This window comes from Malus domestica, chromosome 17 (assembly GCF_042453785.1).
Source record: "Malus domestica chromosome 17, GDT2T_hap1".
Lineage (NCBI taxonomy): Eukaryota > Viridiplantae > Streptophyta > Magnoliopsida > Rosales > Rosaceae > Malus > Malus domestica.
Window position 1 is genome coordinate 32,133,226 of NC_091677.1, and position 17,277 is coordinate 32,150,502.

The window sequence follows — 17,277 nt, forward strand, 5'->3', positions numbered from 1 at the left end:
TCTATAAATAGAGCGCTCCGATTGCAGGTAAAGAAGATAGAGAGATATATTGAGAAGAAAGAAAAGATTAATAACTTCAATACCTATTCCTCCCTTTTTTATTTGTCATCTTCTTGTGCTATAGTTTCAGTGTGATATTTTACACATGCTTCACTCTTGTCACTAGTAAAAGTTATCTCTTTAACTTTTACATATTTATAACTCCGCTACAATTGTTGCGATAATCGGACAACAAGTGCTAGTCCTAGTCCGCCAACAGTCATTTTCTCATCCTTTTTGGGACCATTCCACAGTGCCAAAAACCATTGTGATGTTTATTCATGAAAATAACTCAACTATTGATACAATTGAATGCGATTCCGGCCACGGGAGTCGAGAATTCAAAAGCCGTTACTGCACGTTGTCCTTTTAGTAAGCAAAAAAATCAATTATCTTTAACTAAAAATTACGATCAGGGGAGCAAAACGTTGATTTGAGTCCTAGGAAAACATTGGCTTAGGATAAGATCATTACAAGATATGTGTTGGGTTATTTTTTTGGTTTTTGCAGTTTGTGGGTTTTAATGTTTCGGGAAAATTTTGAGACTTCTGGTGCTGGACAAGGAAAAGATTGAATTTTTGGGTTATTCTGCTATCTAATTTGGAGATTAGAACATAATTTAAGGGACTGAATTTTTTCTGGTTTTTTTGGTAGGTTGGATTTTGACTCAGGATTTCATCGGTTGAAAACAGAAAGGAAAAAAAACAGTGAATTGATGGGGAGTTAGAGTGAAGAGCGTGAGGGTCAATTTTATGATACCAGAGCGGACCTCTCTTTGGATTCTGGCACTGCAGAATGGTCCCATAAAGGGTGAGAAAACGGCTGCTGCCGGTAGGACCAGCGCTTGTTGCCCGATTATCGCAACAATTGTAGCGCCTCAAGCTCGTGAGGAAGGAGAGAGGAAGAGGAGACGGAGAGGATTAGTATAAACAAAGGTAATTAAGATTTTTCACCTGAGTTTTTGGTTAGAATTTTAAGAGATTAGAATGGTTGGTTAAAATTCAATTTATGATTCTAAAATTGGTTTTTTTTCAAAAGTTCTTACTGTTTTAGAATGCTACATTTTATTTTTCTTAAAATACAAAAATTAAGATTCAACGATTAAAAGGTACACGTGGAGGCAATATGCTTTTTGGCATCCACTAAACTACTAAAATTTCTGAATAAACGATATTATCTATAAAAAATGAGAGGGAGTGAGTTTAGCCTTATAATGAGTTAGGAATATGTGATTCAACTTCACCCTTGATGAGAATCGAATCTAAGACATTTCTTACTTACAAGTGAAAAAGAATACCACTAGACTGTAGTACTAAGTGACATATTCAAATTCACTTGCATTTACATTCACAAGTTTTATTTATTTATTTATATTTTTTTTCAGTTTTTTGGAGTTTGCTTGAGGTGGATAGATGTTATGGATTGGGCTTCACCACAACTGTACAAACTCTGCTAAATGACAGAAAACCTAATCCATTGTGGAAGGATGGATAAATGTAAAACCATTTATTTTGGGCCTTTGGCTTCGGCTCAAAACATTAAATGCGAATATATTAGGTGTCATTTTCTTCAATCATTTGGTTTATTATATTCCTTTAAAAAATTATTATTTTTAGCAAATGATAGTATTTACACTAAGCAAACGAAAGAGTAGGCTAAGCCTTACAATAAGTTTGCCGTAATAATGTGGTTCAACTTCGCATTTGGTAAAAAATCGAATTTAAGACATGTCACTTACAGTCTACAATTTAAATATGTAAAAAAAAAGAGGCATCAATACATAAAAAAAATGGCATGAAGAAACAACATAGAAGGAGGATTTTTACAATAGAAAGATTAAACAAAGAAACAACAAGCAAAACATTGAGAAATTGATAAGTATCCAACCCTTCTCTTACAAGCCAGTTTTAAGACCAAATACTATCTATGAGCTTAGCTGCGGAGTCAGGATTATATAATAATAAGGTCATGATAAGTGATTTTAAAGTTAATCATATTTATTGTCCACGTAGTAATGACGTACTAAGAAGAGGAAATGAGGAAATGAGAAAACGAGTTTGACAAAAAATAAAAATAAAAATAAAATAAAATAAAAACAAGAGAGAAAATATTTGGTTATTGGGGTCATGTTAAGTCAACGAGCACAGCGTGGCTCCGCTACTGCATGAGCTCTTAATAGTGCACATGTTAAAATATAAATGTTTGATAGAGTTGAATATTTCCCACTCTACTATAGGTATGATATCATCCAATCATTCATAACACGTGAGCTAGTTGTACAACTCAGTGTTAGTACAACTCACGTGTTATTTCAATATCAAACAATAAATAGGATAATTAAAATCTCGATATTGTAGAATGAACATAAAATTCTTTATGGATCTCATAATATGATGATTGATTCGATGACTTTGATACCAAATTCTTTCAGTTTCAAATTGAAGTTTACAAATCGAATTGAAAGAAAATAAAGCCACAGAGCAAATGTGGCTTAACTTTAAGAGCATTAGCTACTATCCTAAAAGAAGCTAGGACAGTAGGGCATAAATTAACATTAGGGTCGTCCTAATGTATTAGACTAAAAATATAAACCATAATTGTCACATACCAAGAAAATATGGTGACAGGCTTATTAATAATAATGTAGGAAACTATCTAAAGCCAAGATGTTTCCGATAAAAATATATTTAAATTAAGGGCATTTGGGTCGTCCTTCCTGGGTCTTCCAGTTGTTGTAGCAAGGGCACATTTGCTTGTTGCCAACGACGCCTGGAGGAACACATTTGCATTTGGCACAGCACTTCTCGCAGAAGAACATGCACGGCTTCTTGTGCGATGTCGCCGAGCAACGGTTCTTACATCTCGGTGTGCACGCTGCACGCACGATTAACATCGATTGTCAAGTTCAAGTTCGTAAGAAAAAAACTCGAGAATAAATCCTCCCCTCCTACTCTATGTACACTCTTGAGCAACCTCGAAGTTGATGTACACAGAGAGAAAAGAAGAGTTGACGAAAATAGTAAATAAATTGAAGAATTCGGTTTTGTAATGTTTACCTGACTGAGGAAGCGTTTTGTAAGCCTGGATATTAATAAAACAAAACGAAAAAAGAAACTAAATTAGAAAAAAGAGGAGATTGCATATATATGTAAAGCAAGATCACTATCATGCATATGAATATGATACACGTAAGCATTGTAGCCAAATAAAATTTTAAAAGTATAAGTTACCAGGATCCGTATCAAATCTTTATTTCGTATAAACAGTTGATTGACGATGATTTTTTATAGTCAACAGTGATGAAGACATCGAGATTTCGACAATGCAGTATAACGAAGAAGATGGATTGTGAGCATGTACCTCAGCTACGTGAGAGAATGCGAGGAGAAGAAGCAGAGAAACCAGAAGCAAGACGGAGGTGGAGGAACGTCCTGCCATTTTCTGACTCTTGAGAGTGAAGAGGAATGGTTTCTTCTACTTCGTAGTGGAGGATTTGTGGGGTTATTTATAGGATATAATATTAGGATTAGTGGAATAAAACACGTAGTTTAAGGGCGTGGAATTGGGGGATTAGGGGGCCGATGCCTCAAAAGTCCATGTGGGATTGTTCTGCATGCGCTGAAGGCGCCGTGTTTAGTGTTTGGCTTTAGTTTCGGGCTTTGCTTTTTTTGTCAACTTTAACACAATGTTATCGTCTTTTTTCACATTTTTCTGATAGATCCAATCTTCATTTTCTACTTTTTCTGTCTTTCTGTTTTGTTGGTAATATTTTAGACCAACTACTTTTCTTTTAAGACCACCTTCTTTTTTGTTTTATTTCTTCGCAATATTGACGGTGAAGACAAGGTATTGAGTTAAGTCACATAATAAGTCATTAGTAATTTGGATTGAACTTTTTATTCGTAATTGTTGTTAAACTTGAAACTTCATACTTAAAAATGAATAACAATAACACTCCAATGTAGCAAACATAGGATCTCGAGAACACAATGAACATTTTTAACCACAAAACTTCTACGGTATTCTAAAGTATAGGTGGCTTTCAACCGCAAATCTTGGTTTTTATGTTTGGCCGAAAGTCTAACAGATAAAAACTTTGACATATCTAATTCCTCAAAACACCATTCAAAAAATTCCCTTCTAACCATTTAAAACAACATAGCTTAGTTAAATAGTTCACCCAAGAATTATAGTAATATATGCAATGCAGCCCCCTATGATATCCCACTTGGATATTTTGTTGATACTTTTTTAGACGTTTCGATGCGATGATGTCTCTCATCTGAATTGTGAAGTGTGTCAATAATTGTGATGTGGTCCTTTTGTTGTTGCATGTGAAAGAACGTGCAATTGCAACATATAAACAGTTTTCTTTGCTCTCATCTACTGCAACTCAGGCCACCGACTTGAATAATGAGATGTGATATCTACACATATTTTTTTACTTTACATATATTTTTTTAATTTTTGATTGTCGAATCGAATGAAATAAAAAATATCAACGGATATAAATTAATAAAAGATGTGTAAGAAGTAGAAAAAAAAATGTAGATAGCACATCCCTAAATAATAACCCCATTTGGGTATATGCTTTGTTAATTTAGGTTACCACCACGATATCCCCTGTGAGTTGTGAATCATAGCACCCAATATGGAAGCATTATTATAAGTCAATTAGTAGTTACATCATTATCCTTAATCGTGGGTGATGCAAGAGGTCTTCAATTTGTGTGTGTGTGTTTTTTTTTTGTTTTGTATTTTAATATAAATATAATAAATATAGAGAAGTATTATTGGCATTTCAAAAATCTCATTCCACACTCCTTACAAGTGTATTTTTCTTTCCAAATATAGAAAATTTAGAATGTATAATGAGATTTTTTGAGTGCCAATAACAATTCCCTAAATATATTTATATTAAGAGGTGGGAGAATAAACTGGTTTTGAGCTTGTCATTCAAAAAATTCAAATTTAAGATTTCTAACTCACAAGTAAAGAAAAATACTATTAAACTGTAATAATGCGTCTTGATCTTAACTAGACCAATTGCGCTGCACGACCTAATAAAAAGGCTCCTCTTGGTATCATTATTTTTTAGCCATGTGAAGAAAGTTGAGGTTCTACCATAAAATCAATTGACAATATAGAGAGTAACCTAACTTACGTAGCTTTTTAAGCACATGCAATGTTCATTCTCCAATCAATGTGAGATTCATTCTCAACATGCTTATTCACGTGTAATGATTTTTCAAGCCTAATGTATGTACATTCAAATGGAGTGACATGGAGCGCAAGTGGCCATTGGGCTTCACACGTGGACCAACATGCTTTGTTAACATGAAAAAGGTTGATGTTCTATGATAAAACAATTAGCAAGTATAAACACATGTAATGCTTCTCCTTCCATTAATGTGTGATTCATCTTAACACTGTGAATACAAATTTTTAGTAAATTTTCACTCTAAAAAGTGGAATCTATGTACAAATGTGCAATTGACCATTAGAATAAAAAATGCTTCTAAAATATGGGAATGAAAATTTCGATGCTTAACTGAGTTGTTTAAGTGATAAAAGGATAATATCCATGAAAATAACAGCACGATTTTTCGTGGCAAGCTTAGGACGTGTCATCTTCAGACCTTGGCAGATAAAGTTAAGGCTAAGTTAAAGGTTGAAAAGGAAAACTTCTAAAGAGTTCAACTTATTCAATTAATTTTTCAAAGTATGCTTTTGCATAGTTTCTCTGCTTATCAATGCCTTCTTCCTTGTTGAGGTCTCTTCGGCAATGCTCGCAATTTTATATGGTCCGGTGACATGACTTTAAAGAAAATTGACAGTTTCTTGTTCTCAGATTTGTGCACCAAAAAATGAGGGTGGTTTAGGATTACGTGATCTTTGCTTTTTAAATACTGCTGCTCTTTTAAAGCATGGATGGGTTGTCATTACTTCTGATTCTCTATGGAGTGTTTATTTTAGAGGGCGATTTCAATTACATGGTTGTTTATACTCTACTTGTCACAAATGATATTCTATATGGCCTGGTTTTAAATCTATTATCCCTATCTTGTTTCAGAACTGTCGTTGGGTGATTGGGAATGGTTCTAGTGCTTCTCTTTGGGTTGATAAGAGGTTGGATACACCTATTGTTGAGGTTGTTGGTGCTACTGAGCTTGCTCCTTCTTTATCTCGCACTAAGGTCTCAGACATTATTCGTGGAGGAAAATGGGTTATTCCTTCATTTTTTTATTTTACTTTTCCAGAGTTGGCTAAAGATATTTTAGACTTGCCTCTTCCCATTGATTAGGAAAATGATATGTTAATTTGGGAAGCTTCTGCATCTTGAGTATTTTTTGTTTTTTGATGGCTATGAAATTGTTCGTCGTCTGTTTTCTGTTAAAAGCTGGGCTTCCATTATCTGGCATTCTTTCATTCTACCTCATTACTCCATTTTAGTTTGAAGGATACTTTTCAATAAGCTCCCAACAGAGGATCAACTTCAAAGATGGGGCATTCATTTGGTTCCAATATGCCAACTATGCTACAATAATTTTGAATCTATTGAGCACTTATTTTGGGGTTGTGAACTTGCACAATGTGCTTGGTTTTGGCTTGCTACTCAAATTGGAACTATTTTTCCGCTTATAGGCTCATTCTCGGATTTATGACTTGATTTTGTGTCAAAAAGATTTTCTCCACAACTTCGCAATGTCTAGCTAGCATTAGGATTTTTCTTAATAATGGCTATTTGGAAGATGCGTAATAAAGTGAAGTTTGAAAGAGTGCCTCCAGCCTGTCCACGCATTTGTCGCTTTACTTTGTCCTGGATTAGGCAGATTGGAGTTTTCACTCCAAGTCATGTACGTGGTATTTTGGATAAGCAGCTTTTAGTATCTCTTGGAATCTCGACTGAGTCTTGTAAAACTCATTCTACAGTTCATGTTCTTTGGCATCCCCCATTTCCATGGATCAAAGTGAATACAGATGGCCTTGCTAAAGGTAACTCAGGTCCTACTGCTTATGGTGGGGTTTTTCCAGATTATTCGGGTTATTTTCTTGGTGGTTTCTCCTTGAGTTTAGGGCATCATACTTCTTTCTATGAAGAGCTTCATGTTGTCATCCTTGTTATGGAGTTGGCTCTTGCGAGGGGTTGACAAAATTTATGGCTTGAAAGTGACTTTTCTAGTGTAATATCTTGCGTTACTTCTGGATCTTTTTCTCCTCATTGGTTACTCCAGACTAGTTGGAAAAATTGTATTTCCCGGTTGCAGCATATGGGTTTCCATTGCTCTCATACATTTTGAGAAGGGAATGCCTGATTTCATACATTTCGAGAAGAGAATGCCATTTGTTGATGCACAAAATCAGCTAGGACTTTGGTACAACAGAAAGTGTCAGGTTTTGTGACCTTCGCTTGGTTGCTTTGGTCACTAGTGAGGATAAGTACGTAAATGAATAGAGACAGAGAAGCAAACACAGGATGTACGTGGTTCACCCAGATTGGCTACGTCCACGGAGTAGAGGAGTTCTCATTAATTGTGAAGGGTTTACACAAATACATAGGTTCAAGCTCTGGTTTAGTGAGTTCTGGTGAATAGTTTAGTACAAAATGACATTAGAGATTATTGTGGGAGAATGATCCCTATTTATAGAGGAGAGTTTCTAGTTTTGTTCTAACATCGACACGTGTCGTGTTGTGATTGGCTTCTGATGTTGACACGTGTCGAGCTGTGATTGGCTTCTGATGTCGACACGTGTCGCATTGTGATTGGCCTCCTGGTTGAAGGGAAGCTCTTCTAGGTCCTTGACGGTATAACGTTGATCGGTGCTCAGTAGTTTCGGGATTGGTCAAGTATGGTACAAACAGTGCTCCCCTAAGTTCTCGAGTGAGGGAAGCTCCTCGGTTGGGGACTTGCAAGATCCAAGCCATTGAGTAATCACGAAACTTCTAAGTACTGAAGTGTGGTATCATTTTCACGTGCCTTATCTGTCTCATATGTAGATGTGGCATCTTCTCTGGAAGTACTTTTCCTCCATCCATGGGTGGTATCTTTAACCGATGAAGATGCACAAGGTAATGTATCAATTTCACTTGAAGCTTACTTGTAGTTTCGGGCTTGGTCAAGTGCGATACAAACCCTATAGTAGGAGTCCCCCAAGTCGCTGAGCTAGGAGATCTGCCGAAAGAGGTGACAGACAAGGTAAGCAGTCAAACTTCCAAGCAAGCAACCCAGGATCGGAGGTTCGACTTCGGCTTCCGGTTGATTGTTCTCCTTCTCCTTGTCTCTCATTCAGCTGCCAGGATAAGAAGAAGTAAATGGAGAAGAGATGATATGAGATACTTTTGCTTTTGAAGAAGTAACTTTCCACAGGCTTATTCTTGAACTGTGCTGGAGGGTTTTCTGGTTCCCTTCAGAGTATAAGGCCGACTCAAGAATTTGAGGGTCAAAACAAGTCCATCAAATCTAGAGTACGTTCGACCTTGATGATATGGGATACTTTTGCTGTTGACGGAATAATGAATGTGGTATGGAAAGGTGTCGTGCTGTAGTGATCTGTTTCAGCTCACCGTTGAACCTTCTGCTTCAATCTTTTGCATGGCAGAAATGGTGTGCAACCTTTGCATTTAAATGGTCCTTCAGAACATTCCTTCATAGTGACTCATCCACGCTTGGCAGCTTCAGTGTAAAGAGCCAATATCTGATCAACTGTCATGAGGTATTTGCCGGTGGAATTCGTGACCTTGACAGCAGTTGAGGATGAGTACTCGAGAGCAATGCTAAGTAAGTAACCAGGCAAAGGTTCCAGGCAGTCAGTTCCAGATTGGAGGTTTGATTTCAGGTTCCGACTGACTGCTCTCTTTCTCCTTGTCATGCAGGTGTGGACAAGGACAAAGACAAAGACAGGGAGAAAGCATGATATGGGATACTCTTGCTTTCGACCCTGATGATATGAGATACTCTTGTTCTTGGTGTGGCTTATTTGCTGAGGTATTATCGGGGGGAAATAAAGCTGAGTATTTCGAGAGGTTATGTTGAGGGCGCCTTCTCGAATGCGAGAAAAGGTTGAGTATTTTTGCAAGTTTGCCTGTCCGTTGAGGAGGGAGGTCGATGTATATAGGGATTTCCCAATAACAAGTAGTAATGCTATTCCTTTACCCTTCTTGGTCACAGCAATGTAGTGGGAGCTGCCAGCTTCACGTGTTTTAACTTTGTCAGAGCACTTTGAAAAAGTGGTATGTGGTATCTGGAAAGCTGATGTTACGTGTGAAGATTACAGACAAGCTTTATCTAAGGAAATCTGGCTCTCGAAGTTTTGAGAGTTGTGCCTCTTCGGTTTTCGAATAAGCAATCCCATCGAGGATCTGACTCTCGAGATTCAGAAAGCGGTGCTACTTCGGTTTTTGAGAAAGTAATTATGTTGGGAGTCTTTTCTCGAATGTGAGTAAAGGTTGGACGTTCTTGCCAACCTGTCTTACCGCAAAACACGGAGGTCGACACACATAGGGACTTTCCAGTTGTCAAGCAGTGGTGCTGTTCCTTTACCCTTGTGGGTAATAGTAGGGTAGCTGGAACTTCGAAATTCTCGTGCCTAAACTTTGTCAGAGATCTTTGACAAAGTTATATGTGGTACCCGAGGAGTTGATGGTGCATGTGGAGAGCGGTGATTGAACAGTAAGATTCACGTGCTTTCTACTTCACCAGAAATCTTCGACATATTGCCCGTAATTTCTGCAAAGCTGAGTGTGCATGTGACAGGTGCTGATGAGGCTGAAAAAGCAGGTGCTTCTTCAATTTCTGAGATCGGCCCTCGTGGTCTCTGAGCAGCCCAACTTTTGAGAAAGCAAACGCCTCTTCGATTTCTGAAGCTCCATCGAGTGCAGATTTTTATAGAGGCTGGCATTAAGTTCCACAGCACACTTGAATCTCTACCAGTAGAAGCTCTCTTCTTGCACTTCTAAGATCTTGATTTGTCTGACCTCTTCCCTCTTCAACACATTTGAAAATGTCTGGACTCTCCGACCGTCGTTTTGACTTGAACCTTGGAGAAGAGACATCCACGCCTTCTCCAGACAACATATGGCGCCCATCCTTCATATCCCTTACTGGTCCTCTTACCGTTGGGGATTCTGTGATGAAGAATGATATGACCGCTGCAGTGGTGGCCAGGAACCTTCTCACTCCCAAAGATAACAGACTACTTTCCAAACGGTCTGATGAGTTGGCTGTTAAGGACTCTCTAGCTCTTAGTGTTCAGTGTGCAGATTCTGTGTCTAATATGGCCCAACGCCTATTTGCTAGAACCCGCCAAGTTGAATCATTGGTTGCTGAAGTGATGAGTCTCAAACAGGAGATTAGAGGGCTCAAGCATGAGAATAAACAGTTGCACCGGCTCGCCCATGACTATGCTACAAACATGAAGAGGAAGCTTGACCAGATGAAGGAATCTGATGGTAAGGTTTTACTTAATCATCAGCGGTTTGTGGGTTTGTTCCAAAGGCATTTATTGCCTTCGTCCTCTGGGGCTGTACCTGGTAATGAAGTTTCAAATAATGAACCTCCAATGCCTCATTCTTCTGGGGTTTTGTCAAGTACTGAGGCTCCGGATAACCACCCTCCGGTGCTTTCTCTTTCTGGGGCTCTACCGACTGCTGAAACTTCCCCTAAGCAACCTTTGTGAAGGCTCCCTTTTGTTTGTTTATTTTGACTCATGTATATGTACATATTTGTGGCTTATCGAAAATATTAATAAATAAGCTTTGCTTCATTTCAACATATTGTGTTAAATACACCAAAGCCTTCTTCAGAAAGTTCTTTGAATTTTTTCTTTTGTTGAAACCTGTATTGTTGAAGCTTTGTGAGTGAAGCGTGTAGTTTGAGGTAGTGTTCCCTTAATTTCCCGAGTGAGGAAAACTTCTCGGTTGGAGACTTGAAAAACCAAGTCACTGAGTGGTTGTGAGACTGCCGAGTATCAAGGTGCAGTAGCATATGGTGGGAGTCCCCCAAGTCTTCAGGCGAAGAGAGTTGCCGAATGAGGTGTCTCGCTTGTTACTAATTTGTCAAAGTAACGCATCCTTGTTTCGATGTCACACATTCGTATATGCCTTATCTAAAAATATTTCCAACTTTTGTGTGTTTGATGCTGCATGCTATTGACTAGACAAGATCAAGTGCAATTAGTAGCTTTTCTCTCTTTTTCATCTTTTCTTTGGTGGAATTGCTTTTCGTTTCCACTAATCAGCCTGAGTGGATGCAAGATAACACCATTCTCTATAGCTCAGATTGCAAAGTCGTCTTCATGAAAATTGTTCCTTATCTTGTGAACTACAACATATCCAAATTTGAGATCCATCGGAGTAGTACAACTTCAGAAATTCAAGTATGATGAGTAACTGTTCATCAATTTTCTGTTAACCCGTCAGACTTGTTGTGAGCTTCGAAACTCCATTTTCTCTTGTTCAGATCAACATACTTTCTTCATCAAAGTTGTTCCTCATCATCTCTTCCATAACATATCAAAAATTTAGAACAAACTAACGGTTGAATATTTCCAAATCTTCGAAACACCGCAGCAGCTTTGAAGCTTGCAGAAATCTGACCGTCATGTTTGGAGCTTCAACACTCTAACTTCCGTCGCTCAAATAGAAAAATTTCCTTCGTGAAAGTTGTTCATCTGCTCAAGAACTATAAGATGTCCAAAATTCAGCTCCACTGGAATTAGCTTCGCACTATCTTGATGAAGAGTGTGTGAAGCTTTTATGTGTTTTGGTGTTGAAATTTGGTATTGTAGGTGAAGTTTTGGTGTTGAAGCTTTGTTGGGCATCATGAATTGATTTTGCTTCACACTATCTTGATGAAGAGTGTGTGAAGCTTTTATATGTTTTGGTGTTGAAATTTTGTATTGTATGTGAAGCTTTGGGGTTGAAGCTTGATAGGTGAAGCTTTGGTGTTGAAGCTTTATAGGTGAAGCTTTGGTGTTGAAGCTTTATAGGTGAAGCTTTGGTGTTGAAGGTTTATAAGTGAAGCTTTTGTTGGCACCATAAATTAATTTTGCTTCACACTATCTTGATGAAGATAGTGCAAAGCTTTTGAGATTGATATTTGTCTTCCATTGATGAAGCTTTTGTTGGCACCATAAATTGATTTTGCTTCACACTATCTTGATGAAGATAGTGCAAAGCTTTTGAGATTGATATTTGTCCTCCATTGATGAAGCTTTTGTTGGCACCATAAATTGATTTTGCTTCACACTATCTTGATGAAGATAGTGCAAAGCTTTTGAGGATTGTAGTTGTGTTCCATTGATGAAGCTTTGTTGAATTTCCCAATTTCCAATTTCCTTTTTTTTTTTTTGTATTTTTTTTGTATTTTTTTTGTTTTTTTTTTGTTTTTTTGTTTTTTTTTTTGTTTTTGTTTTTTGTTTTTTTTTTGTTTTTTTTTTTTTGGGAAAACTAGAAATTTGAAAATGTGGGAGAGACAACGTATACAAATTTTGCTTCCATACTGTTAAGCGAGAGATTGTGATGCAAGCCACATCTTGTAGTAGTCGAAGGTTTGGATGAACCATATAAATTGAATTTGCTTCGAACAGTCTTGATCAAGAGCGTTTGAAGCTTTCTATGAGTTGTAGTGTTTGCATTGTTACAGAGGAGAAATGTCTGAAGCAGATGCAAGAGGGCTGAAGAGCTTGATCTTCGTATACCATGCATTGAAGCCATTGTTGGCTTGCAATAAGACTTTGTTGGTGACTATAGCTCTTGTTAGGCATAAGTGCTCCCCTAGTTGAGTTGTAAAGCTTGATGGTTTTTGATTATTTGTGAATGCTAGGAGTTCACATGTACAAGTTGTACCACTCGTCTTCTGGTTAATGGAATGAATGGTAGGTTGCTTTCATCACTTGGTTGGTGGTACGAATGTGAATTCCTTAATCACCTTTCATCACATTTCATCACCTGGTTGGTGACGTGAAGGAGAGTACGCGTTGTACATTTCATCACCTGGTTGGTGGCATGAAGGAAAGTACGCGTTGTACATTTCATCACCTGGTTGGTGGCATGAAGATGAGTTCCTTCTTCACCTGATTGGTGATAAGGGTGGCAAGTTTCCAAATAATATTAGAGTACGGGTTGTACATTTCATCACCTAGTTGGTGGTACGAAGGTGAGTTCCTTCATCACCTAGTTGGTGAGAATAAGGGCAAGGTGTCGAGGCACATTGTGGCAAATGTCGAATGACACAAAGTGTGTTGAACCCTTTCGAAGCACAGTTGGCTTATGTATGGATGTGTTGGAATGTATGATGTTTATGCATGAATGTGTTGGAATGTATGATGTTTATGTATGAATGTGTTGGAATGTATGATGTAGATCCTTTGTATAGTCTTGTTGACACATACTTAGATTTTGTTTTGTATTGGAAACATTTGCGTTGAAGCTTCAACACTTGAGTGTTTCATTGCTCAGAATGGAAAAGAGTTTATGGCTGAGTTGGCTAAATCACCTCTTTATTGAATTCATACCAAATGGTCTTTGTTACATAGGATGCCGAACGGCTGTAGCTTAACACTTGTACAATGTGAGTCTATTTGTCATAGTACTTCAAGTGGTCAACATTCCATGGATGGCCAAGGGTCTTGCCGTCGGAGTTTCTGAGCTTGTAGGAGCCAGGGCGGCTGATGCCGACGACCTCGAACGGTCCGTCCCAGTTAGGACTGAGTGTTCCTTCACTCGGGACTCTATCACAGAGTAATCTTTTCTTCAGTACCCAGTCTCCCATTTTGAAAGAGCGAGGTTTGACCCTTGAGTCGTAGTAGTTGGAGATGCGCTGCTTGTACGCGACATTCCTCAAGTGAGCCTGATTTCTGTGTTCCTCGACTAGATCCGGGTTGAGGGTGAGTTGCTTGTCGTTCTCACTCTGTATGTAGTTCTGGATTCAGTATGTTGCTTGCTCAAGCTCAACTGGGATAACTGCTTCTGTACCAAAAGCAAGTGAGAATGGAGTTTCTCCTATGGAAGTCCGATATGAAGTGCGGTATGACCAAAGGACTTGGGGTACGAATTCTGGCCAACAACCTTTAGCTTTGTCCAAGCTAGTTTTCAGAGTGCGCTTGATTATTTTGTTAACAGCCTTGACTTGTCCGTTAGACTGGGGATGGGCTGGAGAGGCAAAACATAAGTTGATGTTGAACTTAGAGCAGAACATCTTGAACTTCTTGTTGTCGAACTGCCGCCCATTGTCCGTGACTATCGCATTGGGAATGCCGAATCTGCAGAGGATGTTCTTCCATACGAAGTCTTCTATTTTTCCCTCAGTAATGGTTGCCAAGGGTTCTACTTCAGCCCACTTTGTGAAGTAGTCAACTGCAACGATTGCATAGCGGACCTTGCCTTTCCCTGCAGGCATTGGGCCGATCAAATCAAGTCCCCATTGGGCGAAGGGCCAAAGGCTGATCATAGGAGTGAGCGGCTCGGGAGGGGAGTGAGGGATAGTTGCGTAGCGTTGACACTTATCACATGAGCGAGATATTCTGATGGCATCTTGGTGGAATGATGGCCAATAGTATCCTTAGCGAAAAGTCTTGTGTGCTAGGGATCGAGACCCAGCATGATCTCCGCAGACTCATTCATGTATTTCCCGAAGGACAATTTCCACCTCCGCAGGTGTAAGGCATCTTAGGTATGGCAGGGTGAAACCGCGCTTGTAGAGTTGGTCATTAATGATCAGGTAGCGGGCAGACTTGTATCGTATCTGCTTAGCTTGGACTTTGTCAATTGGGAGGGTGCCATGAGCAAGGAATTTATAAATTGGGGTGATCCAACTATCTTCTTGTTGTAAATTGCACACCTCCGCGACCATGGTGTTTGGTTCTGCTAACAATTCGACATGAATTTTTCTCCCAATCTTGTCTTCCACTGCCGAGGCGAGGCGAGCCTAAACGTCTGCATGACTGTTTGCCGCTCGAGGAACTTGGGTGATCTGGTAGTGGAAGTGCTTGAGCAAAAGTCGCGTTTGCGCAAGATATGCTGCCATGGAGCTATCCTTAGCATCAAAGTTGTTTGTGACTTGGTTGACCACTAATTGGGAGTCACTGAAGATATCAATTCGTTTAACCCCAAGGTGTTTGGCCAAACGTAAGCCTGCTAGAAGGGCTTCGTATTCGGCCTCGTTGTTCGATGCCTTGAATTTGAAACGAATAGCGTATTCCATCGCCACTTTGTCGGGGGTAGTGAGGACTAATCCTGCTCCGCAGCCCTGTTGGTTGGATGAGCCATCAACATAAAGACTCCATGCTGGGGTCGTTGATTCTACTTTCTGAGCTTCCGATGGTAATGAAGCTACTGCTTAAGGTGTAGAAGCAATGTCAACAGGATATGTGAAGTCGGCGATGAAATCTGCTACTGCTTGACCTTTTTCGGCTGGTTTTGGTTGGTAGGAGATGTCAAACTCACCCAATGCTATCGCCCATTTGATCATTCGACCAGACGTGTCAGGACTCTGGAGTATCTGTCGAAGAGGGTGATTGGTAAGCACGATGATGGCGTGTGCTTGGAAATAAGGGCGAAGTTTCCGAGCAGACATAACCAATGCTAGAGCTAATTTCTCAATGTTGGAGTATCGTGTCTCCGCATCTTGTAGGGCCTTGCTAGGGTAGTAGACGGGCCGTTCGACACCACTGTCCATTCGAATAAGAACAGAACTGACTGCTGAAGCCGAAACCGATAGATAGATGATGAGAGTGTCACCAACTTCTGGTTTGGAGAGTAGAAGGGCTTTACTCATGTACTCTTTGAGGTTCCTGAATGCCTTGGCACATTCCTCCGTCCATGTAATGTACTTCTTATTTCCCTTGAGTGCTTTGCAGAAAGGAGCACATCTGTCTGTGGCCTTAGAGATGAATCTGGTTAAGGCTGCCACCTTGCCAGTAAGGCTTTGGATGTCTTTTGAAGTTATTGGCTCTTTCATGTCGAGGATTGCTTTGATCTTTTCAGGGTTAGCTTCAATGCCTCGTTGGCTAATCATGAAGCCTAAGAATTTGCCAGAGCCCACGCCGAAGGCACATTTGTTGGGGTTCAACCTCATTCGATACCTCTTTAGAATGGTGAAAGTTTCAGATAGGTTGGTGATGTGTTGGTCAGCATGTTTGCTTTTGACTAGCATATCATCAACGTAAACTTCCATGCTCTTCCCAATTTGTTCGGCGAACATTGAATTGACCAGTCTCTGATAAGTTGCTCCTGCATTCTTTAGGCCGAAAGGCATGACTTTATAGCAATATAGTCCCCTGTTAGTAGTGAAGGCCGTGTGTTCTTGGTCTGAGGGGTTCATGAGGATTTGGTTGTATCCTGAATAAGCGTCCATGAAGCTCAAGAGCTCACACCCTGCCGTAGAGTCTATAAGTCTATCAATGAGAGGAATGGGGAAACTATCCTTCGGGCATCCTTTGTTTAGGTCGGTGTAGTCGACACACATTCTCCACAAGACCTTTTGAAGCAGGAGACTTTCCTTGGTCGGATTTTTCTTAACAAGGACAACATTTGCTACCCATGTTGGGTAATTGACTTCACGGACGAAGCCTATGTCCTTGAGTTTTTCAACTTCTGCTTTCATCGCCTCGTATCGTTCAACATCATAAGATCTTCGCTTCTGTTTTACTGGTTTGGTCTTGGGATCAATACTCAAGTGGTGACAGATGATATCGGGAGAGATGCCCGGCATATCTTTATATGACCAAGCGAAGACCTCGGCGTTCTCTTGCAAAAAGGAGATCAGCGACAACCGAAGGGGTGGTGACAAAGTGGTGCCAATCTTCACCATGCGGTCTGGATGGTCTTTGGAGATAGAGACCTTCTCTAACTCTTCATCGGGTTGTGCTTGCTGGGTGAATGAGTCATCTCGAGGGTCGCCGGGTTGACTGTTGCCATCCTGAAGACCCGAGTTGGATTTATCTGGACTGGTCTTTACGACTTGGTTATGTATAAAGAGAGTCTCATTGGGGACATGCAGGTGTTGTTGTTTGACTGAAGTGTTGTAACATGATCGAGCACTAAGTTGATCTCCCCTGATGTACCCATTGCCGAAAGGGGTTGGAAACTTCATCAACAACATATGTGTGGATACCATGGCCTTGAGATCATTGATGCCTGTGCGCCCAAAGATGACATTGTATGCCGTCGGGCAGTTGACCACTAGGAAGTTAGTGGTAATAGTAGTTGTGTAGGGGCATGTACCAATGGTGAAGGGT

The 17,277-nt window shown here is 39.7% G+C and overlaps 1 protein-coding gene across 1 annotated transcript; it reads right to left on the bottom strand.

Annotated features, from left to right (window-relative positions):
* Positions 1-2,449: 2,449 nt before the first annotated feature.
* Positions 2,450-3,621, bottom strand: LOC103417426 (protein RSI-1-like). Its single transcript, XM_008355615.4, has 3 exons — positions 3,400-3,621; positions 3,096-3,120; positions 2,450-2,913 (listed from the first exon to the last, which is right to left on the bottom strand). Exons 1-3 carry the CDS (start codon positions 3,475-3,477, stop codon positions 2,732-2,734), a joined length of 285 nt encoding a protein of 94 aa, XP_008353837.1. The 5' UTR covers positions 3,478-3,621; the 3' UTR covers positions 2,450-2,731.
* Positions 3,622-17,277: the final 13,656 nt, after the last annotated feature.

What these genes read in the sequence shown, in the direction of transcription:
- LOC103417426 (XM_008355615.4), bottom strand. Translation starts at nt 3,477, where the DNA reads ATGGCAGGACGTTCCTCCACCTCCGTCTTGCTTCTGGTTTCTCTGCTT. An exon ending in CATTCTCTCACGTAGCTGAG is followed by an intron (nt 3,121 to 3,399) that starts GTACATGCTCAC and finishes ATTAATATCCAG; the next exon opens with GCTTACAAAACGCTTCCTCA. An exon ending in CAAAACGCTTCCTCAGTCAG is followed by an intron (nt 2,914 to 3,095) that starts GTAAACATTACA and finishes TCGTGCGTGCAG; the next exon opens with CGTGCACACCGAGATGTAAG.